General features: G+C 40.4%; 3 protein-coding genes and 1 long non-coding RNA gene across 6 annotated transcripts in view; 3 read left to right on the top strand and 1 right to left on the bottom strand.

Moving 5' to 3' along the window:
* rasgef1ba (RasGEF domain family, member 1Ba) overlaps positions 1-15182 on the top strand; it is a 109345-nt gene extending 94163 nt beyond the window's left edge. For both annotated transcript variants that reach the window (XM_072387301.1, XM_072387302.1), the window contains 10 exons: positions 1624-1839; positions 2432-2506; positions 3356-3451; positions 3952-4054; positions 5802-5881; positions 7225-7320; positions 10160-10255; positions 10619-10742; positions 11970-12042; positions 13709-15182. In XM_072387301.1, the coding sequence (XP_072243402.1) occupies positions 1624-1839; positions 2432-2506; positions 3356-3451; positions 3952-4054; positions 5802-5881; positions 7225-7320; positions 10160-10255; positions 10619-10742; positions 11970-12042; positions 13709-13733 (984 nt within the window). In that variant the 3' untranslated portion in view covers positions 13734-15182. The remainder of the gene's footprint in view (positions 1-1623; positions 1840-2431; positions 2507-3355; positions 3452-3951; positions 4055-5801; positions 5882-7224; positions 7321-10159; positions 10256-10618; positions 10743-11969; positions 12043-13708) is intronic.
* The window catches only part of bmp3 (bone morphogenetic protein 3), a 458962-nt gene that overhangs the window by 397943 nt on the left and 33820 nt on the right, over positions 1-27199 (bottom strand). The window lies entirely within an intron of this gene.
* On the top strand, positions 15917-18694 carry LOC140309087 (uncharacterized). The gene is made up of 3 exons (XR_011916353.1): positions 15917-16016; positions 16258-16438; positions 18280-18694. It is a non-coding gene; the product is annotated as an uncharacterized lncRNA (long non-coding RNA).
* Positions 19020-27199, top strand: part of prkg2 (protein kinase cGMP-dependent 2) — a 29720-nt gene continuing 21540 nt past the window's right edge. Inside the window, exons 1-2 of one of the 2 annotated variants that reach the window (XM_072387299.1) lie at positions 19020-20806; positions 21622-22147. In XM_072387299.1, coding sequence (XP_072243400.1) covers positions 21630-22147 — 518 coding nt within the window. In that variant the 5' untranslated portion in view covers positions 19020-20806; positions 21622-21629. Of the gene's footprint in view, positions 22148-27199 lie in introns of both variants that reach the window. The other variant, XM_072387300.1, reaches the window with a different exon arrangement.

The raw sequence follows: 27199 nt of genomic DNA, 5'->3' as shown, positions 1-27199 counted from the left end.
AGGTGGCGCTCCACAGGAAATGACACTACTCAGCCAAGAATACCACGAGTTCAACTGATATGATGGCGAAAACTAACCATGCACTCAGTAGTGATGACTTGACCAAGCAGTTGTCTGCCACCTTAGGATCGCTGCCAGGGTTCATAGTGAAAGGAACAGCGTGCCCCTGCTTGGCTCCCTAGTTCCTGACACCAGTAGTTCTGATGGGCAAATGTGACTTCCTCTGCTGAGACACGGCAGGCGTGCTGTAGTCTCCAAGCTATTTTTATCCGACCCCATCATCCTCTGTTTGTAGTAGGGACAGAAGCTACAGCAGATGGTTGACTTTGAGGTGGCAACTGGAGTGGTTCTCACTGGTGGCGTGCCTCACTGTTGTCCAACTGTGCATGAGCGTGCTCGGGTATTTGCTGAGTTTAGTGTTTGCATCTATATTACATGGATGCAGTTTCACAATTGCAAATTTTTATTCTTACTCTTGTTATTATTATTATTTTTCTGACTCACTAGTCACTTGCCATATGAAAAAAAAATTATGATAGAATTTTTTTCTAAATATAATTCTTCTAACCTTTAGTAGAATCTTCAAGGGACCAGACTGAGGAGCATAGATCATTGTTAGTTCTTCTCCTGGTGCAGATGAAACCACATTTACGTTTACCTATCACAGCCACCAACAGACATGCATTAGTTACCGTAAAAGAGGTCCCACTCTGGCTGGTTCCAGCAGAGCGACAAAAGAATGCTCATTCTGCTCACGCCTCAATGCTGTGCCGGCTCTCTGGCGTATTTAGGCACCTAACATTCAAATCCATTATAGTGCCAGTTTGTGGTGTTTGTAGAACCCAGATTGTAGAGGCTGCGCTGGATAGATGCTTGTCAGTCATCTCCTCATGCACAAAATCAAACCCACATGTACTTGTTGCCCATGTAGAGCATCTTATGCAAATTCTGGGCTCCTTTGTGTCAGTTAGGGAACAATTATCTAACCGTGCACTGTGTTGAGTCATAGGGAATGTTCAGAATAAGATTAACATTTGACCCCTGGGGCCACAAAGCCAAGAGTCCCCTGCTCTGCCCCTCTTGAGCATGAGAGGCCTCCTGAATGCACTTGACAAGAGGGGGCTGGATAACGTTGCAAGTGACCTTTACAGTTTGTGACCGGAAGAAGGATTTTTAGTCAAATTAATATAGGTTACATTTTCAGGTTTGTTCTGCTGTTTAGGTTGGGAGTTGGCATCAGTTTGCAGATGGTTTTGCTGACCTGTGACTCAACTCTTGTGCTGGAAATTCCATCGAGGTGCCTTCTGCAGATTGTGTTGACTTGAGGGGATTTTGTGTGACTTTGTGACTTTTGTTTTTGTTGTCAGTTGTTATGTGTCTTCCTTGTGCTCTCAGCTACCAAACACAATAGAAAAGTGGTGCATCCGTGTCAAACGGTCTCACATTTGAAACCTGTACAGCCCTGCAGATGAAGAAAACAAGGAAAAATGCATGATAATAAATAGAATATGAAAAAAAACACTGAAAGTTTGTCAGCGATTTTGAGAGATTTAAAATTTTTTGGAGGGACTGCGGGATAACATTTTCTTCCCTCTCTCTTTTTTCCACCTTTCTATCCATCAGGTCTACAGGAAGGCTGTTGCTCAGATGAGCCAGGGCCTGATCAGGAGGTTAACGGTGCTCAGCCAGTACGAGGAGGCGCTGGTCAAAATCAACGCCACAGCGGCCGAGCGGCTCACGGCTCTCAAGGCGAAACCCCAGGCAGCGATACAGAGAGACTTGCTGTCCATCTGCAATGACCCGTTTACTGTCGCCCAACAGCTCACACACATTGAGCTGGTGAGGGCACACTTTTTCTTATAAATTAACGTTTTATTGAGATCTATATGTTTTTTCTTAAGGACTCTGCTCCAAATTAATAAAACTGAGTCAGATGTGGCCCCTCAAGATTAGCTTTCATCTGTTGCATCATAAAAATGTTTAATTCGTTTACATGAAATTAATCATGTTCTAACACCGTAAGATGTTTACGTGCCCCCTTTTTAAGACACCCTGCCAATGACTCACTCGCATCGACACATAATCCTAAAGAGAGTAAGACCAGATCGATAGCAGAGGGAGGCACATGTTAAAGAGAGAGACCTGACATGTATGATGGATTAGAAATCGGTATGGTGGTTGACGAGAGCTAAACCCCAACAGCTCCTTTTTACATCCGACCTACCGCAGCATTGATTTAAAACAGTTGCGTTTGACCACAGCTGAATATTCATTACATATCAGCTAAAAAATGAAGCTGAGAATGCAGGGGTAGTCAAGGGGAGAGGTGTTTGGGTTCTACCAAAACTATTTAACAAATCGAAAGACCAATGAAGAAAAAAAAAATCGTTTTGATTTTTACAGCAACCTAAGATGGACTTTTGCTTTTCAGGAGAGACTGAGTTACATCGGACCTGAAGAGTTTGTTCAGGCTTTTGTCCAGAAAGACCCCCTGGACAATGATAAGGTAATGACTGCACGCTTTTCTAAAAATACAATAGCAGATAAGGAAGAATATGCAGGGGTTATGCAATCTATTTCCAGACCTGAATTATCTGTCTGGAGGGGGTTTGAAGGGAGACAACCCAGTTTCCCTTCCAGATGGATGTTGAGTTTACACAGCGCACAGGTCAGTGTGAGGGCAGGTGATTTCGAGGCTGCAGCAGACCAAATATCCGCTTCCCTCACACACACACAAACTCAGACACACCTTACTGACAATTTACTCAAATCATCCCAGTGTGTCTGGATTAGATGGGCATGTGTGCGACTCATCTCCTAGCAACTGCAGCTGCAATGAGTACGGGAAGGGGGTTTGTGTTTTGGGCAGCGGGTTGCCTTGTCTGGCTTTTGGCTGCTAGGCAACAGACGCTTTTTTGGAAGATGAGGGTGTAAGGCTGCCTATGTGCCTGGGGCTACTTTGCCTTATACCACCAACAAGCCACTTAAATAAAGGGGAACGACTATTAATGTGTGTGTGTTTGCATATTAAAACATGTCCAGTGGCGGGAAAGGCTACATGGGGGAAAGTGGCGTAAGGCCAAAGGAATGTGTGGAATTAAATCAAGAGGAATCCCCACAAAGAACCAGCATACATAATGTGAACAGCGTTGGCAACTATTGTACTGAGAGGCAGAGGGAAGTTGAGCGTGATTGGCTCCACAGATCCACTTAGCCAAGAATTTATTTGTATGCTCAGTGATGCATTGACTTGGAGGGAGGAAAAAAGCAAATATCAGCTTTATTTTTCCAGTTCAGCACTATTTTTGCTTTGCAATTAACTTCAGTGCTAATTTCAAGTCTGTTGTTGTTGCAGAACTGCTTCAGTGATCACAAGAAGGCCAGCAACCTGGAAGCTTATGTTGACTGGTTCAACAGACTCAGTTATCTAGTGGCTACAGAGATCTGCATGGTGAGTAATGAACTTTTCTCAAATGCCAAACCTCACTGCCAATTAGACATTCATTTGTGACATTTTAAAACTCAACCATGTTCAGCTTTCATACATAAAATGTTTCATTTGACGAACTGCGACCAGGTCAAATCATTCTTGGACATTTGATTGACTTTTGTTTAGTAGTAATAGTTTACTGAATTAGTTGTTTCATTAATGGGGGAAAATACTAAACAAGTTCATGAGTTGCATGTTCACTGGGTTTTAACAGGATGTTAAAGGTGCCATGATATCTGGAATAAACAAATATCAGCTAAACCTCATTAAGACAGAAACCAAAATGCCCCCTAATGCACAGATTAATGTAGTCCTTCTGACATAACCGTTTATGGGCCATCCTCTCTTATGTTAATAGACTTTTCAATACCGCAAAGGATTTCCAACTAAACATTAACCAGACAGTGAAGTTAGTCCTCAGGTCTAATGCAGTTTTCTAATGCTCTCCATTTTGTTAACAGCCTATGAAGAAGAAGCACCGAGCTCGAGTCATCGAGTTCTTCATCGACGTGGCTCGTGAATGCTTCAACATCGGCAACTTTAACTCCCTCATGGCCATCATATGTGAGTTCTTCCTCCTCCCCTTTGAGATAAAAGTGAAGCAGAACTATTTGTTATTTGAAAATATTCTCACCATGGGGGTTGTATTTGGATGGTGGGGGTGGGGTAGTGAAAGATGAGTGGTTTGTAGGTAAATGGTTTACGGTAAAAATTAACAGCTAAGACATCATACGAACTTGTGACCCAACACTGAGAAGTTTGCTGATCAATAAATCTGATCAGCTCAGTAAGCAGTTTGTTGTGAAGAGAAAAATGTGCATAGTATTTCCCCGCATTGGCTGTAAACTCTCGTGACATTGTCTCATTTTCAGGTTATGCAGGTTTCTTCAATGTAAACCTATCTGTTCAAATCAGTAGCAGCAGGAATGGAGGCGATGCAGATAATTGTCCTGACACGATTTCTAATTTGTTCAGAAGAAGCACACAGTGGCACTTCTCACATGGGTAGCTGGAGGGTGTAGCTTACTGTGGAAACCCTCAAAGTTTGAGAAAAAGTTACTATGCAGCATCCATGTGCCTGCCTGAAGCTCCTCAGACAGTGGAGAGACCTCAGTGGGGGACCAGCCGATTGCGCATGGGGATCCCAGAGGCTGTCTGTGATTAGAGGAAAGTGTATCTGGTCACTCTCACAGGCCTCAGGGGCCGTGGAGAGTCAGAGATCTTTGTGTCAACAGCAAAGGGAGAGGAGTGGGGAGGGGGCAGCATTGGAAGAAGGCTTGGAGCAAACCAATCCAAGCAGATGGTATGTACTGACCAGAGACAGTGAGCACACAATAGAGGAGGGAGGATGGGAGGATGAGGGGGTGGAGGAGAGAAGAGAATATTTGAGTGCCAGCTGTCCTATGCCCGTGTCCCCTGAGAATGGGACTGAGTGCCACAGGCAAATCTGTCCACACCAGCCTCATCTCCAGGGAACCGCTGCGTTAGACATTGTATTAGTGTCGCACTTAAAGGTTGCTTCCCCTTGAGAGCAAATTTTCTTATTTATTTATTTTTACCAGTAAAATAAAAAAAAGAGAAAATCTAATTTATATGTATATTGCAAAACTCGTGAAACAAGAACATCTGCATGATTTGAAGCAACAAATTAGGTGAACCGTTTTTTAAAATAAAACCAATCTAAAGAAAAGTCTTGATTATCTGTTCTGTGCTTAAAAGTACAAAGAGGGAGGGGCGTCCCAGTTGGGCTACTGCTATCACAGCTAACACCTGTTCTCACACACACTGCTGACTTTGTTGTTAAGATGGACTTTCCTATGCAAGGCACGTTCAGACACTCACATGCCACTGTGGTCACACTTTCAGTTTTCCATTGAGTTTGGGATTTCTGTTGTGGATCTGAGTTGTTTTTATAACTCCAGGGTTGTTTTTGCGTTGCTTTGCTCTGACGGCAACCCCTTGATGCTTGAACCTGCTCTGTGCGCACACACACACACACGCGTACATGCACACACACAAGAGGATTACCATTTGGGAAGCAGAGATCTGGGTGGGGAAACGAGGCGTGTGTTAACTCCATTGTTCCTCAGTCCTTGCCTCGCTGCATTAGAGGAAACGGCATAAAGAAAGAAAAGAGGAGGTGGAGGGGGGTGATCAAAGATGACTGCAAGGGGAGGAAGGGTGGAGGGGGATGTGCGTCTGTCTGGCAGAGTGGGGAAAATGCCATGTGTTACTGCGATGATATTTGGGTGTTTTTTCATTTGTGTGATGTCTTTCTCATTGCCTTTGTCTCCTTGTGTTCGCCTTACAGCTGGGATGAACATGAGCCCGGTGTCAAGGCTGAAAAAGACCTGGAGCAAAGTCAAAACAGCCAAGTTTGACATATTAGAGGTGAGCCCTCCTGACAGAGATTTACTTTCTTTCTACAACATATGGGTTTTGTTATTTGATAATTCAGAGATCTAAAGCTTCAACATTTTTGTACTATCTGCCATTAATCCTCCCACATCCAAGTGTGCCCCCACATTTGAGCAGCTCTGTTGTTTTTGTGTTCAACACTGATGACTAACCTTGTTGTGGGGATGTGGAGGAGGTTCTTCTGTCTGTGAATTGTTGGGTTGAGTGTCTGATTAAGACAGCTGAACGTGGTCATGTAGAAAGCTGAGTGGGATAGCAGAGGTTAGCCATTACTCACAGAGCTCAAATGTGTGAAAATGATTTCAGTAAGTGCATTTCCCCTATTGAGCATCAAGTATTGAAATTCTGATTAAAACTTTCTGCAATTACTATATTAGCATTTTTACTTTACTAGAAGCATGGTCCATGTTCACATTGTTAAAAAAAATCCCTTTTCATCTTAATTTATTTTGTTTTCTTATCATTTTGTTAGGCGCATTAGATAAAGTTACAGACTTAGATTGTTTAAGATGGTTGTTTTGCTGTCTCTTCTGTTTTGATATAGGTCTCTGCACAGGCTTTTCCCTTAACTAAGTTAAGAGTAAATCATCTTGGATGGCAGCAAACAACCAAATTTAACACCAAACATGTTGAACTGATGGTGGTGGAGGCAGGTTCAGGAGAGAAAGGCAATCCTGCAGTTTAGGGGCAAACTTGGAGACAAATCACCTAACACTCCCGTCCTCCACTGTGAAAACTGCATGCTGCAGGGAGAAGGTTCATTGAGCCTAACTTTTTTCAGTTAGGCTCTTTTTTCAGTCGGCCCTTTTGAAATACGAGATCTGACAAGTCACTGCGACTCAGTGGGACCTGAAAGGTTTTCAAAAAACTTAGGTTTCTGTCATGTCTCATCAGGAACCGTCATGGTTTTTCTCCAACTTTGGGTTTCCTTTTTTCAGTTAGACACCTCCTTAATGATTTTCTTCCACCTTTCTGTTTAATTCCTTTAAGCCGTACAGAGGTCAATCCTGAACTCTGTCAGACTTTGTTGCAAGTTTGTTTCTCAGTGTGCTTGAAGTCAGACTCAATAGTATCGTACATCTCATGATGCTCTCTCTATGAGATTCAGACTCAGACTTATGTTACAACACTGTTAGTTATTCGGCTGTGACTGCTTATTGTGGTGGACTTGATAGCCTTTCAGGTTTAAAGATATTACATCAAATAATGAAAATTAAAAAAAAAAAAAAAAACACATAAAACACTCACTTACCTGTCAGAGGTGACCAGAAGTTAGATGGTGCCCAAAGTAACACTGTGTCCCTCTGTCTTCACAGCACCAGATGGATCCTTCCAGCAACTTCTATAACTACAGAACTGCACTGCGCGGAGCCACACAGCGGTCAATCACCGCTAACAGCAGCAGAGAGAAGGTGAGGCCTTAACTCAGGGACTCAGTCTCCACAATAATGTCACCACATTTGGTAGGGGTTCCTTATAAATGATTGTCTTATGGTATTTGGAATTCTAGTAAGCCACTATCACACATGCAGAAACTGGGTCAAGTTTGAGGCAAAACCTGAGTTAACTCTTGTCAGTTGAGATGTATGTACTCCTCTTTGCCAAAAAGTCAACTAACGTATATAAGCTTGTTTTTAAAATGTTATTATGTGCACTCAAGATTTCAGTTTACATCTCCCACTTTTAACTTATACTCTGTCTGAGTCATTCATACAGAATAATCTGGGGTTTGTGTCTATTTAAAACAGTTTGAGAGCTGCTAAAGTCTTCTGACCACTGGACTCCTGAGCATTGTTGTGGTGGCATGTGTTGCTGCTGGAACACTTTAAGCTTATTACTGTTATGTAAAAAGTCTAGATGGTTATCTCACTGCCTTTATTTCCTACGTACTGAGATGTCAAACTCAAGGAAATGCTTGGGAAAAAAAAGCAAAGGGGCACAATGTCACTTGCTGTTTCTTGTTATCGTCTGCACGCTGCGTTCCCATCGTGTTTACACCATCAGTAGCCTGTACGGAGGACTCGGACAGGGGCGGAGGTTGCATAACAAGAGCAGCTCAGAGTGGACACTGAGACTGAGCTGAGTCTAGATGCGAGGAGGGTCCCAGTTTCCTTCTCATCAAACATATTTAGAGAAAAACGAAAACATGGCTGCCTGCCAGATCACATAGTGTTCTCTGCTGCTTCTTGTGTTGCCTGCCCTGACCGAATGTGACCCGCCCAAGAGCTCGTGGTCAGTCTCTCCTCACGTCATCACATCTTGAAGAAGTAGGTTTGTTTTTAATGGAGACTGGGAGTTCTATCTTTCTATGTGGCTCCCTGAGGTTTATCAAGGATGCTTTTTTGGATATATGCAAACATTGCAGTACAAGAGGTCAGGGTCATAAAATGGAAAGTTCTCAAGAAGTCTGGTATGTTCCTGCTTGTGACCTCTCCTTTTAGGGAGGGGAGGGGGTTTGTTTATGGCCTTCTTCAGGCACCCACAGCGCTGCTGACTTTGTCAAAGTATCAATAAAGCCAACAGCCAGGCTTCATTTCAGCTGAAGGTTTATGCTTAGCTGTGAGAACAGAAAGATTTAAGCCATCCAACACTTATTTCTGTGTTGAATCTTTTGTTTGAAATAACATTTGAACAAAATGCCAAACAGCTGATCTAAAACAGACTTGGTAGATCTAATGTTTGGTTGTGTAGCAACTGTTCCCTAAAAGGAATGTTGAGTTTATTCCAGCTTAAGTCTAGTTAAATTGCATGTTCTGCTTCTAATACATGTTTTAGAATCAGATGTGTACGATCATTTTCAGATTTCAGAATTACTATTGCATAGATCTTATACTGGAAGGATTATGGAAAGAAATATCAGTATTTATAGTAAAGTTTACTTGTGAGGCACTTACCAAACCAACAATTTAAAATAATAAAAGTGCTGGGAATTATGGCGACTTTTAATTTCTTTTATTTTCAGTTATTTATTGGCCAATATCAATCCTCAATTTTGACTCAGACTTGGAAAAACTGCTTATATTAACCATTTTAAAGGTCCTCTGAATATGACAGCCATCCAATCTGGAAATAAAAGTGTGTGAATTTAATCAGCTTCAGCTCCCACATCCTTTGTTATAGCATCAGTTATTTTCATACAGAGCCAGCCCTCTTTTGACTTCAGACCCTCAGCACACTTTGTGCCCAGCTGTGAAAACAACTTCCTTTCTGCTCCTGCAGTACTTTTCATTCCCTCTTGAAACGGGACATGTGTATATGGACGGGCGTGCATGCGTGACAGCAGTCCTCAGAGGACACAAGCAGGCCCTTGTAAACAGCATCCTGGCCCTGCAGACTTCTCACCGTACATTATGTTCAGACTTTAAGTCAGCTGCTCCCTAATTTTGTTGAAGAATGTTTTGGAGGTACAGTTGCACACAAATAAGCGCACATGTCAAGTCAAGAGCAGACAGAAAGGAGCTGGATTCACTGGCTTGGCAAAACAATCTTGAAAAGAACTAAAAACAAAAGATGGGTGTGGTTTTTTCAAACAGTCAGAATGGCTTTGGCCAAGTAATACACAAAGACAGAGTGCTCAGTCTGCTTTTCCTTTGGTGTCTCTTTTAAAAGCATCAGCATCATGAATGTTTGATGGCTGGGGATGTGTCAGGACTGTCAGAAGAGGTGACACACTGAATTTTTTAGGTCACTGTGCCAGTTTTCTGCAGCAGCCCACGAATAGGGGGAAATAACTGTTGGGTGTTTATCAGCCATGGCAACAGCAACTGATAAACTTAACCATTCAGCTTGGTCACCTGATGGTTGCTGTTCTGCCCAAGAAAACAGACCCCAGGAACGTAAAACCTACTAATATTTGAACAGAGTCTGCTGATTAATCCTCCACAATAACACCAGTGTTAGAGGGAAGACTTGCTGTGACCTAAATTATTGTTAGATGTAGGTAGGTGATTAATTATTTAAGGGACTTTTCTCTGGAAAATGAACTATTTACTCCAGCCTCACATCTCTATTGTTGGGTAAAGGAATTAACCGTTTTGTATGTTGATACCTACACACACAGAGTTCCTCTTAAAACTGTGATCAGAACAGAGTCTGTTTTCCTGGAAATCAAATGAAACAAAAACCCCTCTTTGTCAAATTTCATCCGATTGAATGGATGTTTTGTAAAAACACTCACACCTGTGAGTCATATGGAAATCCCCAAACATCTTCTGTGAAGTTAAATCCCTTTCTCTTTCTGTTGTCTTCCAGATTGTCATCCCTTTTTTCAGCCTGCTCATAAAAGATATCTACTTCCTCAACGAGGGATGTGCCAACAGGCTGCAGAGCGGGCATATCAACTTTGAGGTAAACTGAATTTAAACTTCCCAAAGGGAGTTTCCACAGCAACTGATTTCACCAGCTTTTCAGTTTTTTTTCCAGACAGCTGACTTGATATGTCACAAAATATCACAGTATTTATTACACATGGCAACAACTGTGGTGCTATTTATGACAACTTCCTTAAAGATTGTTGGGTGATAGGGAAGTAAGACTTGACTGCGTAAAGTTCAGCTCTGTTTCCATGGGGAACCCTTAAAGATTGTGTGCCACGTTTAAATGCAGTGTGGTAGTGCTTAAAATGTAAAAATCTGAAACTTAGAATGTGTCCTGAAGGCTTTCAAACCTACAGACTACTGAATGTTAATCTGTAGTGTCACTGTGTTTCAGAAATTCTGGGAGCTCGCCAAACAAGTGAGTGATTTCATGACCTGGAAGCAAGTGGAGTGTCCGTTTGAGAAGGATCGCAAGATCCTGCAGTACCTGCTGACTGCTCCAGTCTTCACTGAGGATGGTGAGTTTATTAAGGAATGAGTTATAAAAGACTATTGTTAAGCTGGCTGGCAAATCCTCCATGTTTCCTAACTGTAAACAGAAAATGAAGGCAGCATCCAGTTTTGAAATTAAACCAGAGCTCAGGTGCCTTAAGCCTGTATTCTGTTTAACAGCCAGCAGGGGGCAGGTCCCTCTCTCTTGATTTTAGAGCTCAGTGAATATTTTAATGAGTATGTTTCATGCCGTACTTAATAAAGCGTGATGGCCCCAGTGTGAGTGCAGAATCCAATGAGAAATGTCCCTTTGGCTTCTTCCGTTTCTTTAATACACTCTCTCTGCATGTTTCCAGTCTTTACAGTAAGCCAGGCTCTGCTAATGAGCAAATAATGTTACATCCCAAACGTTGATCTCTACTATTAGGATTAAGGCTGTAAAGATAGAAATGAACTGACAAGAAGAAGCATTAGGTGAAAGGACACGGTCATTAACATTAAGTACTTAAACATTAAGTACTCATCTAAATCTATTTCAAATTTCATTTTAGTTTCTGCCATTATTTGTCTCAATTATAAATGAAAACGACAAAGATACACAAATTTAATTCAACTTAGGTAAGAAGTCTTGTTATTTTGAATGTTGCATAAACAAAGTAGGTCACTTATGATCAATTGTAACTGAATTAATGACCAAAATGGCTCATAAATACAGTAAATTAATCTAGAAACAGTGTTTCATTGTTCTTGGATTTATAAAATCCAAAAACAACAGAGGGACTTTCTTTTCCTGCTAAGCCGGGCACACCTAGTTATCACCTCCCATACTGGAGTAGCGCTGATAGATTCTGCCTCCTTTAATCCACATCAAAGTCGTGCGTCACCAGCTCCAGCTCTTATCATGGTCTTATCCAGGAGACACAGAGGTCTCTGAATCCTCCTGACATATCTGCTATGGGTGCATCGTTCCTGTTTCAGAAAAATCAAAATCATTCCAGAAGTAGGTAAACACAGGGGCTTTATGGCTTTCAATCCCAGCTTTGCTCCGTTTTCACTGACCAGACAGACCCAAAGCGATGTAGGTCACACTGAGATACAGACTTCTCACACTATTCTGTGATTCCATCAAATGAAAACACAAGTTCACATAATCCCAGGTAGAATGGAGCTAATATGAGTAACAGTGCTGAATATGAAATGAAAATCTTTAGAAAAGATAAGCTAATGATGTTTCTTTGATTTCCTGGTTGCAGCGTTATATCTGGCATCATATGAGAGCGAAGGTCCTGAGAACAACATGGAGAAAGACAGATGGAAGTCTCTGAGGTGTGTATAACTCCCCCCTCTTCTTCATCTCACTCTTTGTACATACACTCACCCTCAGGGACTTCAAGTCTTTCAATCACGGCTGTCGCTGCACTCCCTGTCCTGTTTCCCTGCTGACCAGGCAGACCCAGAGGCATGTGGGTCGCACAGCGATGCTGACCTCACTCTATTCAATAAATGCGTGAAATGCACCCTGGCTCTCATCACTCTTCTCACCCGTGCTATCGCTTCAGTAAACATGTGCAAAGGACATCAGTCATTTTCACACTATAACACCACACTCGTCTGTCTCACAGCGCTTTGGATGAGTGTGTAGGCACGTTGATGAGGGGAAATCGTCTTTGTTTGGGTGTTTTTAATTCGCTGAGGGAGGCATGGAGAGCCTCTTGTTACAGCATCTGATGCTGAAATTTAATTGACACAAAATGAGTGCGTTTTTCCCCTTGTCCTTAGTTTCTCTGTCCCCAGTGGCTAGAACAGTTAATGTAGCTTTAAAACTAATTCATAGATATTAACATAAATGTTACAGTCAGTGAAAATGTTGATCCTGGAGTACGTTTTCCAAAAGATTAGGATTCAGACTGTAGACACAGAATATTCTGATTAATTCAGTCAAAAACATGTGAAGAATGATTAAAGCCAAGTTTCCTCGACTGCGTCTTCGTTCACAGAACAGATTGCAAGGTGTCTCTCTAAAAGGTGGATACAAAGGAGAAAATACAACCAGCTTCTATGAAATAGGAACACATCATTCAAAGCTGATCCCACACATGCTTAGCATGAATCAGATGTGCTGGCGGGGGTCAGAGGTGAGAGCAGGTTTTTGGATCCACGGCTTTGTGAGTGTTGGGTTAAGCACTGCCAGAGTGAATCCACTCAACTCCGTGTGTGTCACATTTCCTGATAGCCTGCCAGCGCTCTCTGCATTCCCTGGAGCTTCGTCTCCGCTGTGCCACGATCTGTCACTTTACTCCAGCCGAGCTGCGTCAGCAGAGCATGCTGCTCTGCTGGGAGAGACGGTCTCCACACACAAACACACTCTCTCTCTAGTAATCCTCCACAGAGAAACTGTAGCTCTGAGTCATTCTGCTTCTGTTTATAAGTGATAATTTACACCAAATACGACCAAAATCTGTTACAATTAAATATGTGTGCTGAAGGGTTCTCGAAGTGCAGCTGTTCAGGATTATTTGCTCTGGAGACCCATTTTATGGGACAGCAAACAAGGCTTCAACAATGTTGGATGTTTCCCACAGTAAAGGCAGTGTAATCAAAGTGTACTGCAAGCCAGATTTGAAGCTGCATTCTACAGTTTTGTTAAACATTTTAGTCATTGCAGAATTGTACATATGAACAATATCCACCTTAAGTCTGCAATGAAAGGGAGTGGTGTTAAATCTTTGAATTTGTTTAAGCTGTAGAAGCGTTTTCTGATTCGATTTGGAAAACAATTCGTACATCAGTTGTGGCCGAACTCAGGGTTGAAATTTTAACACTTTTTGCTGAGGTGTGTTGCAAAAAGTTGTTGCAACACACCTTTCTCATGCAAAAGTAAAAAAAAAAAAAAGTCTAAGTGAAGTTATTTCTATCAATAGAAATAGCACAATTAATACTTGTTGAGCCTCATCCTCAGGTGCTTACATCTCTCTCTGTTTTCTCTCTGTAGGTCTACTCTGCTAAGCAGGGTCTAAATCTTTGGATGAAACCAGAATGAAGACAAACCCAACAGGCGAGTCTTGCCCAGTCGACGCCCCTGTTGTCCGAATGAAGTATCCCCATGTTGGAAGGGAAACGACAATCTCTACTTTGGCTGGCGGGGACCTTTTATGCTCTCCTCTCCAGCTTCAGATTTCTATTGAGCTCTGTTTTTTCCTTACCCTCTTGCTCTTGTGCTGTATATTTTAGGACAGCTGTTTTTCCATCTCTTTGTATGACTGTTTAGTCTTCTTCTTAAAGACACACTACAAAATCTTCACAGTAAAAAGGAGGTTAGCCTTCCTCATTCAAAGCGTTTCACCCTGATAAACAGTCTGTGTTAACTTTAACACTCCTTTTGTTTCACTGAACTAATGACTATGTTAGCTGCTGGTTGGCTAATGCAATAGAAACGCTACTCAGTCTGGTTCCACATGCCAGCATTCTCCGTATGGAGAACCCAAACCTTAACCCGCAACACTGTACATCAGTAAGCTAGCCATTATTTGTAGTGTGTCACTTTCTTTAGTTCCATTTAGAGTATCTTTCACTTCCTGTGTCTGATGGTTTTGTTGTGATGTGTATAAAGAAAATGCACCGGTTGCATTTTTAAAAAGGACATGTTTGTGTTTCAGGTTTTGTGAGTTCTTTGGGTTTTTCCTGAAGCAGGAAGCGTTACTTATTTAAATCTTGACATACAAGGTCCCAATGTGCTCTAAAATACAGCATCAGTAAGCTTCAGCCAAAGTGTATTTTCATATGGTTGAATGGCACCTGGCAGTGAGGTTTAAGGCTGTTGGATCATTTGGAGCTCACTGAGGCCTTTTATCAGAGGGAGTTGTGTTGCTCCTGATTCTTGGCGTTAAAGTGGCTCTCTGCTGCTGAGAATACAGACCAGGGTAGAAAATACCGTGGTTGTTCTGCCCCCTGGTGGCCTGTGCAGAAAGGTGGATGCATTTTATGTGTTTTCAATAATGTGAGGATTTCTGTTTAAACCCCTCAAAGGTTGATATTGTTTATTTTTCATATTAGATCGTTCTGTTTGTTTTTATTTATAAATGTGTAGTCACATTATCTCATCATGTCTATATTTACAATTATTTTGTTATTTAATTTTTGTACTAGGTACATAACATGCTTAAATATGAGTAGTCCTCAGATTTTTGTTTCATTATTTTTTATGTAAGTGTGTATGAGACCCTTAATTTTCAAGGTACTAGCTCAGAGTATGAAGTTAAGTATTACTGACTGATGTCAGCTTTGCCTTGACTGCTTCTCCCACAAAGCAGAGTGCTGTTGTGGTTTATTGTCTACATACTGTATGTTTCTTTTTCCCTTCCTGTGTTTTTGTATTTGGACAGTCAAAAATGGAATAGATAAACAGTTTATAAACTATTTAGTTGTGTTGAAAAGAGAACGTTAATAAAAATGTTTCAAATTCTCAAGCGACTCTTGTTTCGCTAAATATTTTGGGTTTTATTTGCCTTTGGAACCCTCGTCTTCCACTGACTTGGGTGTCATCACAGGGCCTGGGAACTGTGGCATCTCAACCTCTGTACATAACAAAAGTTGATATTACAATCACATAGTGTGAAGCTTCACGGGTCTCTGATGTTCTTTCTTAAGTATCAGAACAGCTGAATATGAACTGTTAAATGTACAAATGTGGTAAATATCTTTGTAAATTCTTGTGGGACATGCTCCAGATCAAATTGGACTTAAGTGAAACATTAAAATATCTATGAACACTGTCATGCTCTGCAAGTAAAGTTCAAGTCTCTGCATGACTTGAATATGGCTCAGAAGTGTTTGTAAGTGTTAATTTCTGCTACTAAATTAAAATTACTGATATAATTATGCTAGTATTTATATCACATGAAGAGTGCTGGTAATTTCTTTTCAGTGAACCTGATGGCCAAAAAAGTTCAGATCCATCACATATGCGTTTTTGGCTCCACTACAGCACCATCTTATCAGAGTTGAGGGCAAACCGACTGTAACATTTGCCTGAGTGAGTTGTTTAGTCAGTTGTGGCTTTTTCAATCAAATCTATGAAAAACTGAAAGAGCAACATAAACCTGGCAAAGTAGCAGTGAATGAAGACTGCATGTGGTGAAAAGTTAACTCACCGGTGGTAAAATTGGTTGGCACCTCTGGTTCTGTTCTTTAGCAGGAAGGAGAGAAGAAGAGTGCAGCTGACAGATGAGACCCCAAAAGCACTGGAGAGGTGAAGGAGACATATCAGATTGGAAGAGGATGCAAAGAATACAAGCGGACTGGTATTGTTTCAAAATGTACACATACAGTCTGCCATATGACTTCATCATCATAGAGGCTTGATTTTGTTCCTGAACTGCTGCTGAAAATGACACTTGATCTATTCCCATTTCCTTAAATCTAAAACAGTATTTTTGCAGAAACTGGTGATTCCTATAGAAATGCTCAAATTAAAACTTGGTATGTTTTAGCATAGTGTGCAGTGTGTATGTGTGGAAAAAAAAGGGAAAAATTCTTCCCCAGAGCCCGGACCTCGACATTACTGAAGCAGTGAGGGATCATCCTGACAGAGAACGGGACAAAAGGCATCCAACATCCAAAGAAGAGCTTTCGGATGTCCTTCAAGAAGCCTGGAGAACTATTCGTAGTTAAAGAAATGACAGAAAGCTGCTTAAGAGAGTTCAAGCTGTGTTGGAGAATAAAGGTTCTCAGACCAAATATTGACTTTCAAGCTTGTCAGAATAGTACAAACTCTATTTTTGCCTTATATACTTTATTTACAATAATCTTAGAACAGCTTTCAGGAAATCCCTTCATGTATTTCCCGTTTTCCTGACCATATCTATAAAGAAATGAGGAGTGGCTCAGAATTTCAGTTTCAGAATTTTCTACTCATGATGGAGTTGTGATATGAAGGCAAAGAGAAAAAAATACACATTTGGCTCCACTCAGTGTCCAAATAAAGTAAGTGCAAGTCAGCAGTCACTGGTGAATTCAAGGGCACCTGTGGCCTGAACATACATGAAGATAGGAGGTAATGATGAAATTAGGTGAACAACTTTTTAAGAATTAAGATTCCAGCAGAGATAAGACTTCCATACAGTTGAATCAGGTTTACCACCCGACTCATACAAAGAGTGTCTGGCTTTCGGACTTGTTGCCAATGACAGCCTGAATCATCTCTTTGGTCTTTGGTCTGGAGTGTATTAAAATTCCTTCTGATTTCCTTCCATCATTTAATGATAGCCTTCACTGTAGAGAGAGAAATATGCAAATTCCATCCAATCTTTCTTTGAAGAACATTGTTTTTATTATATTTCGATGATTCTCAAAAACAGTTGTAGACAAACTGGCAACTCTTTTGCCCATCTTTGTCTCAACCTTTCATAGATACTACTTTTGTACCAAATCAGAATTACAGTCATCCACAGACATTACATATTTTTTATACCTTATTACTTGACCTATATTTTTTCTGTCCTAACTTATTTTGAAGTGTGTAGGTCTGAAAAAGTCTGGTCTGACAAATGTTGAAGTTGGATAGTCAATAAATAAAACATGTTTCTGTTATTGCCATCAAGAAAGATCATAAAAACTTGTCACTTAAAAGATTAATATCATTAAGGTGCTGCTGTACTAGAATATATTAGTTAGCAGTAACCCTGAGAAAACATGCATCATATTATAATAATAAATCCTTCTAAATCTCTCAGGCAAAAGTATTCAATAACAGGTACCTTTGTGAAGCTTATTTACAATTTATGTCATTTATTCTAACCATCCTATAATCTTAAATGTTACATTCTGGTAAATCCCTGAGCAGCTCTACATTTGACTTTGGTCTAACATGAAAATTTAATTTAAAGGGAACAGGGAAGCACCACACTCAGTTATGGAGTTTGAAAATATATTTCATCAGCCACCGATGAATTAATCAACTTTACAAAAACTGGAGCTACAACATAAACAACACTATACAGTATGTTCTGACATTTTAAGTGGCACGGTCAAACCCACTTAACAGCAGAATGTACCGAATAATCTAATGCAAGTAAAGCATTAGATTATTCCGCATCCAGCTATTGGGATCAGGACCAAAGTCCAGAACATGCAGCTGTTCTCGGTGTCACCATGAAGGCTGAGGATCCACTCTGCTGGAGTGCCTTTAAGCAAGTTAACTAAGCATTTTCAGTCACTAGGAGAAAGCATATACATTTTAGTTTGCTGATTGAAAATGTGTCCTCAGATTATCTGGAATCCTCTCAGATGTAGATTGGACACTGTGGCCTGGATTATTATTTTGCTGCGATCAGAAGTGCAGCACATGAGTCAGCTTTGGTCCCCTGCTGATGTTACTCTTTGTTGTCAATGAAATATGCTGCAGGCCAGGCTGCTCATCACAGCCAAACAGACTGGGAAAAATGTTAAGAACTAATAACTCAAATACGTAATACAACCTCTTCGAGACCAAGAGGAGGAAAATACTTGAGTTGATATTGTGGTACAATGTGATTAATTTGTTTGCCTGATTTTCTTTCTTTGCAGATGCAGTGATGAATATGGTTTCATCAGCAAAGGACAGGCCGAGTCATCAACCAAACTTTCAGCTCTATGAAGCCTTTCAGGATCTTCCAGCCTGTTTTGCTTTTCCAGACTGACACATTCCTGCTTTTGACTCCTCCTCTCCTCTCTCTTCAACATCTCCCCCCCATCTTCAGCAGCAGACAGCTGTTTTGTTTAGAAAGCGGAATATTTAGCAACTGATACTGGAACGTTATTCCCCAGGAGTAGCTGCAGATGTACCCGAAAGAGGCAATAGGTTAAGTTGTTTTTAAAATATGTTTATTTCTATAATTCAAAGCCCCAAGATACACCTTGTTTTCAGGTTTTTTCATTTTGTTCATACGTTTCTGTTGCACACAAGATGAGAGCATCACAGAATCAGTCCAGCAGACCAATTTTTCAGCCTGAATCTTAAGACTTGGCTCTTTTAGAAGAGACACAAGTTTTGTTTTTTTTGTAAGATCCTGAAATGTCAACAATATTTTTGGCCTGCTTCAATATATTTTTTGGATTGTGTGCAAAATCAGCCATAAAATAGCAAATAAATAGCCCCTCTCTCGCTCTTTAGCACTCTTCCTGCCTTATGAAGCACACCGTGCTACTGTGTTGTTAATCTTATTATTCATATATTTTTAAAATATGGAAATCTTGTAACACAGGGAAACATCAGAGGGGAGAAAAAAATCAAATATTAACAGAGCTGGGAGCAGACTGTACAAAGCCTTGGTCCTACATAGATGGCAAACCTAAACAATGTTAAACTGTCACTGCAAACAGAAAAATGTATTCATTTAGGCCTATATGTAAAAATCGGAGCAGTAACAATAACTGTTTAGAAACAGCAGTGGGAGGTGGGCAGACACAGCTGTTGAGAACTGTTCATTTTTGCTCACAGGGTGAGACTTTGGTTCTTTTATTTGTCCGGTGCTCAGGTTAGAGAAGATATTTCATGATTTCTGTCCCACTGAAACAACTCCCACCTTGATTTACACATTCAGAGCTGGAACAGGAACTGGGAAGAGAAAACAAATCAGCTGGCACCACCACAAGTAGTGAAGAGCAGTAAGGGACAGAATGTTCATTACATTTTACCGCAGACATGACCCATGAAACACAGCAATGCCTGTAAAAAAAAAAAATAGCAGACTGTAAATAATTTAGAGACCTTCCAAAGGCTCACAAATCATGTTTTCTTGGAGCTCATGTCTTATTAAGAGTAGCTGAGGCTCCTTTGGTGTGCAGGTGGTGTCAGGAGAAAAGGCTGCTCTGCTGAAGTTGTGCATTTACTGTTATGTTGTAATGGGAAAAAATAAGAATGTGTGAATTAATTTTATCTCTGCATTCAGTGTTGTAAAACATGACCAAAAATATATTTTTTTACGTCAATGGTAACAACTACAATCCAGTCTGGAAACTTAAGTGTACAGATGGGACAGAAACAACATAAGAACTATGTCTGATACTGTTCCGGTTGTGCTGCAGTCTGTAACAGCACATACGAGGAACTAAACAGCAACAATTGTTACTCCATTCTATAATATTAATTATAGTAAATGTTGAAACAGAATCTATATGTTGGTCAACAGCCAGCATAAGCCACAAAACCAACTGTGTGTTTTATTATTAATTTAACATTGCATAATTTTACATTATATAACTATCTGTGTATTGGTGTTGGATATATATATATTTAAAATCTTTAGACACTTTGCCACCAACAGCATGTCACAAAGACACACATTTGTTCCTTTTAGTTGCATCTACTAAAACTGGAAAGATAATAGTTTGACAGACAAGAAATTCAGTTTTACAAAAGCAAACGAGCCTTGCAAGGTAGACTCTATAGCAGGACACCAGAAAGGGTTAGTGAGTAAAAGTGGTTTATTTTGTAAGAGGATTGAGAGAGAGAATGAGTCATTAAGAAAGAGGAAAAAATCCACTAAAATCCATCTACTGTTGGCCCAAGCCTCATCAGAAATGGTCTCCATGGAAGGGTGGCTGTCAAGAAGCCATTCTTAAGGAAGGGAAACAGGGAGAAAAGGCTGAGCTACGCCAAATGACACAAGAAGTGGACTGAAAATCAGTGGCAACAGGTCTTATGGAGGGATGAATCCTCCCCAGAGCCCGGACCTCAACATTTTCTTGGCCGTGTGGGATCATCGGAACAAAAGGAGAACGGAACAAAAGGAGTTTTCAGGAAATCCCGACATTTATGTCCTGTTTTGCTGGCCATATATGTATAAAGAAATGAGGAGTGGCTCAAGACTTTTGCACTGGACAATAAATTAATAAATAAATCGAAGCTGACGTAGGTTACGTTTGACCTGCCAGTGTCCGCGCGCATGAGAACTCGCCACACAACCGGAGAGGAGAGAGAGCGCGAGAGGGGAGAGGATGCGACCCGTGCTGGACGCGGATTGTTTCTCTGCAGATGTTCGAATGTCCAAACTGATATTTTCTGCCATCGAATCGAATTTTTTGCTCATCTGAAAGCCCCGAAACTGATCAGGTAAGAACATCTGTTCTGAACTTCAAATCTTTAACAGAGGGATGACGAGGCATCGGAAGTTGCAGGTGCACCTCCTCTTACACGTTTCAGTTTGTACACTGGCGTGAATGATCTTTTAATCAGCTTCATCCCTGAAGAGAAACTGTCTTTCGACACAAAGCTGTGTTTGTATTCTCTGTAAATCTTATTTGTGGCCCTCAGTTTGTCAGAGCTGAAGCATCAAAACAAAGTTGAAGAATCGGTTCCACGGTTTACAAATGATGGCTGTGGTTTGGATTATCAGAGTAAAGAGCTGGAAAATAGGGTAATTTGACACACTGTGTCACAGCAGGAATGCCACGAATGAAGTCTACTGTATGTGTGAGTGGGCGACAGTCCCACACAACAAAAACAGGATTGTTCTCTGACATTTTTCCCATGTTCACACATGTGGAAACACACATGCTTTACAGATCAACTTCAGCCTTGTAGCTCTTTTTGCTTTGATTCCTGCTATCATTTTATAAGCTTCCTGATTGGCACTATCGCTTATCCAGTCTGAGTGGACCAAGAGTGACTGTTCCTGTAATGTAATACTTCCTGCCCTCTGAATAATAAATGGAGAGGACACAGTCATTGACTATTATATACTGGATTTGCTCCCTGTTTCCTCTCTTTCCTCACAACATCAGCTCTTTAGTTTTTGTGTTTCACTTCCACCCTCCTCAAACAGACCTTTTTTTGTGCAAAATGTCAGGTTACCGTTAGAAGCTGTTGTTCTTCAGATCTTTTCTATCATTTCAGAAAATTCATACTTTTAATCTCTCGTCATTCAGGTGATAAAATGGGGAATGGTTCAATGAAATCAAAGCATTACAAACACACTGATGGCTCCGCTTCAGCTTCCAACGGCCGAGCTCACAAAGATAACCAGGGGGAGTTCAAAAACTCGTCCCATGATTCCCTGAGGGCCCGAGTGGAGGAGCTGGAGCGAGAAGGCAAGAGGAAAGATGAGGAGCTTTGTGCCAAAGAGCAGCAGATCAGAAGTCTTCAGGAGCAGCTGGCCAAACAGATGCGGGCTCTGTCGGAGCTCAGCGAGGAACTGCAGAACAAGTGCATCCAGCTCAGTAAGCTGCAGGATGTGATGAAGAGCGGACCCCCGGCAGGTCTGGCTTCAAGGCCCCCTTCTGTCAAAGCCGGGGGCAAGAGCAGCCCCAACCTCAGCGTTCGAATTAAGGAAACCCTCAACAGGAGGAGAGGTGCCAAAGCTGGGGTGTCGGCCGAGCCCACATCTAGAACCTACGACTCCAGCGGTCTGCCCAAGTTTTCCTTCGAGAAGGCTCGGGTACCAAAGGATGCAAGGTGAGATGTTTGAAGGCAGCTCGAAACACAATGAACAAGACCAGACAGATGCCAGTTAAAGGTTTATGATTCCCTCAGGCTCTATTCGTCACGACCCAGTGGAGGAGAATTGAAATTGCAAGCAGCACAGTGAGTGGGTGGTACGTGAAGGATTGGCAAGAACCAAAGATTTTGTGTTACTGATGCGCATAAAATCTGTTAGAAAACATTGGTCTTAACTATAAGCTGAGATATTCATAATAATATTATATATATATACACAATATGGCTTGGATAGATCTATTTCTACTTTAGATCCTGCTTTAAAATGTATACAGAATATAGTCCTATAACTAAAGTTTTGTAAACAAACAGTTTCTTTATGGTTTATGTTCTTAAGGTTCAATAAAAGGGAGAATGGAATCCAGTAAATGTTTCGACACAACTGTGTCATCACTATTGTGGTGACAATTTATATTTGTCCCTTCGCAATTTCAACAAGTTAATTCCCCCTTGCAGAAAGCCAGGTCCATACAGAAATGTTTTTCTCAGTTTGGTATGAAAGAACTCTGAGTGCTCTCCCTCCCAAATGTCTATGATAAACCGAAACACTACCTGCAAGCCAGGCATTTATCACCCACCCATCAGTGTTGGAGCTCCCTATTAGTCTGGGGTTAGAATCCATAAAGTTCAAAGTTCCAAAAGCTTACAGAGAGCACAAAACCAAAATAGCAGCAGCTGTTGTTGCAGCACACTGATACCCATTATTTAGAGAATGAGACCTTCAGCAAAGGGACACAGTGCATCTGAATCTCTTCAGATGCTTTAAACAGGCATAAATCAAGTTTGTTCCATGCACAATAAAAAACGAGCATCATCTTTCCACTCATAAAATTGAATTCCTCCTCTTACTTCATTGATTCATGCCACCCATCAAAATGTCCCACTCCAACATGATGTTTATCAGGTTAAGGAAGTACTTTGATCTCAAAGATTTCCTAATGTAGATGTTAAGGCAGCATGTCTCAAAAAAGAACACGAGGGAACTGAAATTATGAAGAGAGTTTGCCATGAAGTAAAAAGTGGTTCAAATTGGCAGCAAATTCAGAAAACAAGACAAACATTATAGCTCATTAAGTTGATTCATCTTATTAGCACACAAATCACCTTTAAAGGGGAACTCCCTTTAAACCTAAACCTTATTTCTGGCATGAAATACGTTTATCTACTCACCGAGAACAGTTTGGCGAAAGTCGGCATCCATCAGAAGCTATTTAGATAACTCACAATCGGCGTATATCCATATAACGGAGTGAACAGGGCAGGGACTATGCAGCCTTTAAATAAGGCATTATCTGTCTTTATTTCACCAATACTTTAAGAAGAATGAATGAACGAACGTGTGCTATAGCTCTGTTAGCTCATAGGTGCTGTTATGTGGCTACTTGCGGCTATAGGAGAGCTAACGGAGGGATTTCTACACAGGCACTCTACTGGGACCACTTCATCCAAGACTAATGGGACAACATAACTGCAGTGTGTTCATGCTCGTTGCATTTACCATAATTTACCAGAGGTTGAAATATAAGTTATAACTCTATTGTTATCATCTCTGCCTCACAGATGAAGCCTTTTTCGTCCCTGTTTCAAATAAGTTTGTCTTACATGAAAATATTTGTTTAGTTTTAGAAAATCTCACCCAAATTTTGGAAGCTTGCAGCCACCTAGGTTCTCAGCTTGCTTGCAATATATGGCACTGTAATATATACAAAGCATTACAATTATGTTGTATTGATTTCACACATACTGCACATTCAAATCCTCTATTACAGATAAACAAAAGATTTTTGTTTGTTTAATCTTTTGTAAGTGCGTTGTTCTCATATATCATAGTATATAAAAATGTTATTGTTGCGTCCTGTAACATAACCCTACACACTGTCACACAGATGCTCTACTGTTACTTTTACGTTCAAGTGCGTCATTTTTGGGCGATCTACAGCCAAAAGTACAATAAGATATATCTACCTACTATACGTTTTCATTGGGTAGAATCATGTGAAACTGTTGTGCCCCTGCTTGTCCTTCTGCCATCCTCCTCCCAAAAACAACTCTCTGGGTTGTTTGTTAATGGAGACGGTCACAACCTGCCCATTGAAAGAATATGCAGCGTTGAATGGTAGTGAGGGCAACAGCATGTCAAAGGCAATTTTGGTGTCCATCAATTTAATGGTGGTGTAGTAAAAAGATTGTATTTTACCCTTAACCATGATGCTTTTCTGACATGAACCCAGTAGTTTTTGTGTTTTGATCCTCAGTAGTGCCATACATTTTTTTCCTTCTTCTGTTATTAATTTATTTATGTTTGTTTATTTATTCTGGCATTCTGGAGGCTGGACAGTGAGCTGTGTGTTACATTGATTTTCTGTTTTAGTGATGATTTATGAAAAAAACATCCATTTTGTAATCTGAAAAGAATATCAATATCAGTGTTTTGTCTGCACTGTAAATTTAAAGCTAGAGGGACTTACAAGATGCAATTAGCTACTAATTCATGAGCTTAAGAGATGGTAAAATGGATATGCCCTGTTCAGTCTTATATCTGAACCACAAGGCTGCAGCTTGCAAGACAGGTGGGTGGCATTAGTTTTTACATCCAAGTCAGAGAGAGAAAACATATTAAGTGTCACACAAACATTTTTCTTTTAAATAAAAAAAGAAAGTGTTGTTATGTATGTATTATGTAACAAAATAGTCAGATCTCAAAGATCCCAGTCTAACTTTAAATCTGACCTGTATTATGTATGTTGAGAGATCTGAGCATTTCTAGATGTAAAGTAAACTAAAAAAATGTTTCAGACCAAGACGCACAATCAACATTAAAAGCAAAATCACATCTTTTACTCGAACTGCTTCACAATCTACATTACACACAACATCCCCTGTTCATAGACTGACTGTGGTTTGGAAATCTTACACAAAATTGCCTTTTTTGCTCAATAATGACCTGTAAAAAAAGCAATTACCATCACGTTTTTGATGTTTAACTTTAACACACTGCTGAGCAGTCAATCCACGCCACCCATGTGTCTTCAGCTACTCTGCTCAGACTTGGCATTGAGCTGCTTTTGGTCTTTTATAGCTTTAACAAGAGCAAACACAATAAGTGCTAAAGCTGAGCTTATTAATCACAAAAAGCAAGTGACATGTTTTACTATTGTTTTGGTGATTTTGAAAAGTGCGCCGAAATTCTTTATAATCACACTAATGTCCTAAAAATCATGCACACAACAAACTCAGCTGGAAAACAAACACATTGAAAGACTATTAGATGAGTGCAACAAGTCTTATTTGATTTTCTAACATGAAAGCCACCTTCTGTCTAGTGTTCTTTGGGCTGTGCAACCTGAATGAAGTGTCCTGCAGTGAATGGACGATAGCACGCTGTCCCCCTTTTAATGTGATCATCATGTTTAAAACATGTGTAGCTAATAATCCCCACATGGATTATGTAACGAAAACTAATGTAAATGAGGCAGTTCAGAACCCTCATGTAGACTGGCCCTTTGAAACACAACACTCGTCCCCTGAAACATGTTGCAGAGTAATGACACAAGGGAGGCGGAGAGAATGAGGGTTAAGTAAAGGATTTGGTCTCCTCGGCTCTGCTTTTATGAAGCCCCGAATTGATCATTTATTACCCCTCGGTTAGGTGGATAAACAGGCCACCCACTACATGCATCACATACCTCTCAGAGCTGTAACTCAGTGTCATGATCTATAGTTAAACTGTGGCTCTTAACCTTTTCGGTTGACAGACCCATGAAGGAAGGGATGTCTTCTTACCGCCCCTCACCGCAGCTGTTCAGATACACGTCAGTAAACTTTGACAGCTCATGGTGAATTTATGTTTTCACAGGTTCACTCGTTTCACGGTTGGAAAGGAACCCAAAGGCTGCAAATAGTCATCATTTCACAGGAAACAATATTCATCATGCAGACTGAACATGATAATATCTGCATATGTTTTTGTTAGAATGTTCAGACATGATGTGGGGCAAAAAGACTTGAATACAGTGCTGTGAAAGTCTTGAGCTTTCTCTCATATCTAAATATACACCTAAGGAAACAGGAAATAGGTGCAGAAATATACAGCCAAATGTACAGCCATGAATGGAAATATAGCATATAGAACCGTTCTCTGTCTAGATGATCCCACACAGCCAAGATAATGTTGAGGTCCGGGCTCTGGGGAGGATTCATCCCTCCATAAGACCTGTTGCCACTGATTTTCAGTCCACTTCTTGTGTCATTTAGCATAGCTCAGCCTTTTCTCCCTGTTTCCCTTCCTTAAGAATGGCTTCTTGACAGCCACCCTTCCATGGAGACCATTTCTGATGAGGCTTCAGAGAACAGTAGATGGAACAACCAGATGTATCTCTCAGGTTCTGTCTCAGGTTTTTATTGTTTTTTTTTCCTATTCCTTAAGGACGTTACTTTCATACTGGCTGCTTGGAAGAAAAATATAAAGAAAGACTTAAAGGGTGGCTCAAGATTAATTATGCGTCCTTCATTGGATGCATAATTAGCATACGACCAAAAGTGAATCATCAACCTTTTTTATTGCCTTTCAGGAAATGAGAAACTACCAATTGGAATAAAATAAAAAAAATCTTTGGGCTGAAGACGTACATACCTTACATGACTTACATACATTTATCATAAAAACACTTATCAAACCTTTTTAACATGGGGACTGTAAGAACAGGAAATGCTTTACATTTACTTGCATATGCTACAATCATTGTGTGTAAGTTCTTTACTGAGTAAATTATTCTTTTAGATATTTTTTCTTTTTAATGTGTTTGTTTATGTAGGACATGAAGGATAGAAGAACAGAACAGATGGAAACAAGGAAAGAATATTAGAAAGAAATAAAAGAATAATATAGAGAAATATGAAGAAAAGATAAAAGAAAAGCAAAGAAGTAGCAAAAAAGAGAGCAAGCTTGAGGTTATGTTGGAATCAGAAAATATTTAATTTGCTTAATAACAATTAGCTACAGCTTTCATA

This window comes from Leuresthes tenuis, unplaced genomic scaffold (genome assembly GCF_036924035.1).
Source record: "Leuresthes tenuis unplaced genomic scaffold, fLeuTen1.0.hap1 SCAF_6, whole genome shotgun sequence".
Lineage (NCBI taxonomy): Eukaryota > Metazoa > Chordata > Actinopteri > Atheriniformes > Atherinopsidae > Leuresthes > Leuresthes tenuis.
The sequence above is the reverse complement of the archived record's forward strand: the minus strand, read 5'-3'. Positions and strand labels throughout refer to the sequence as shown.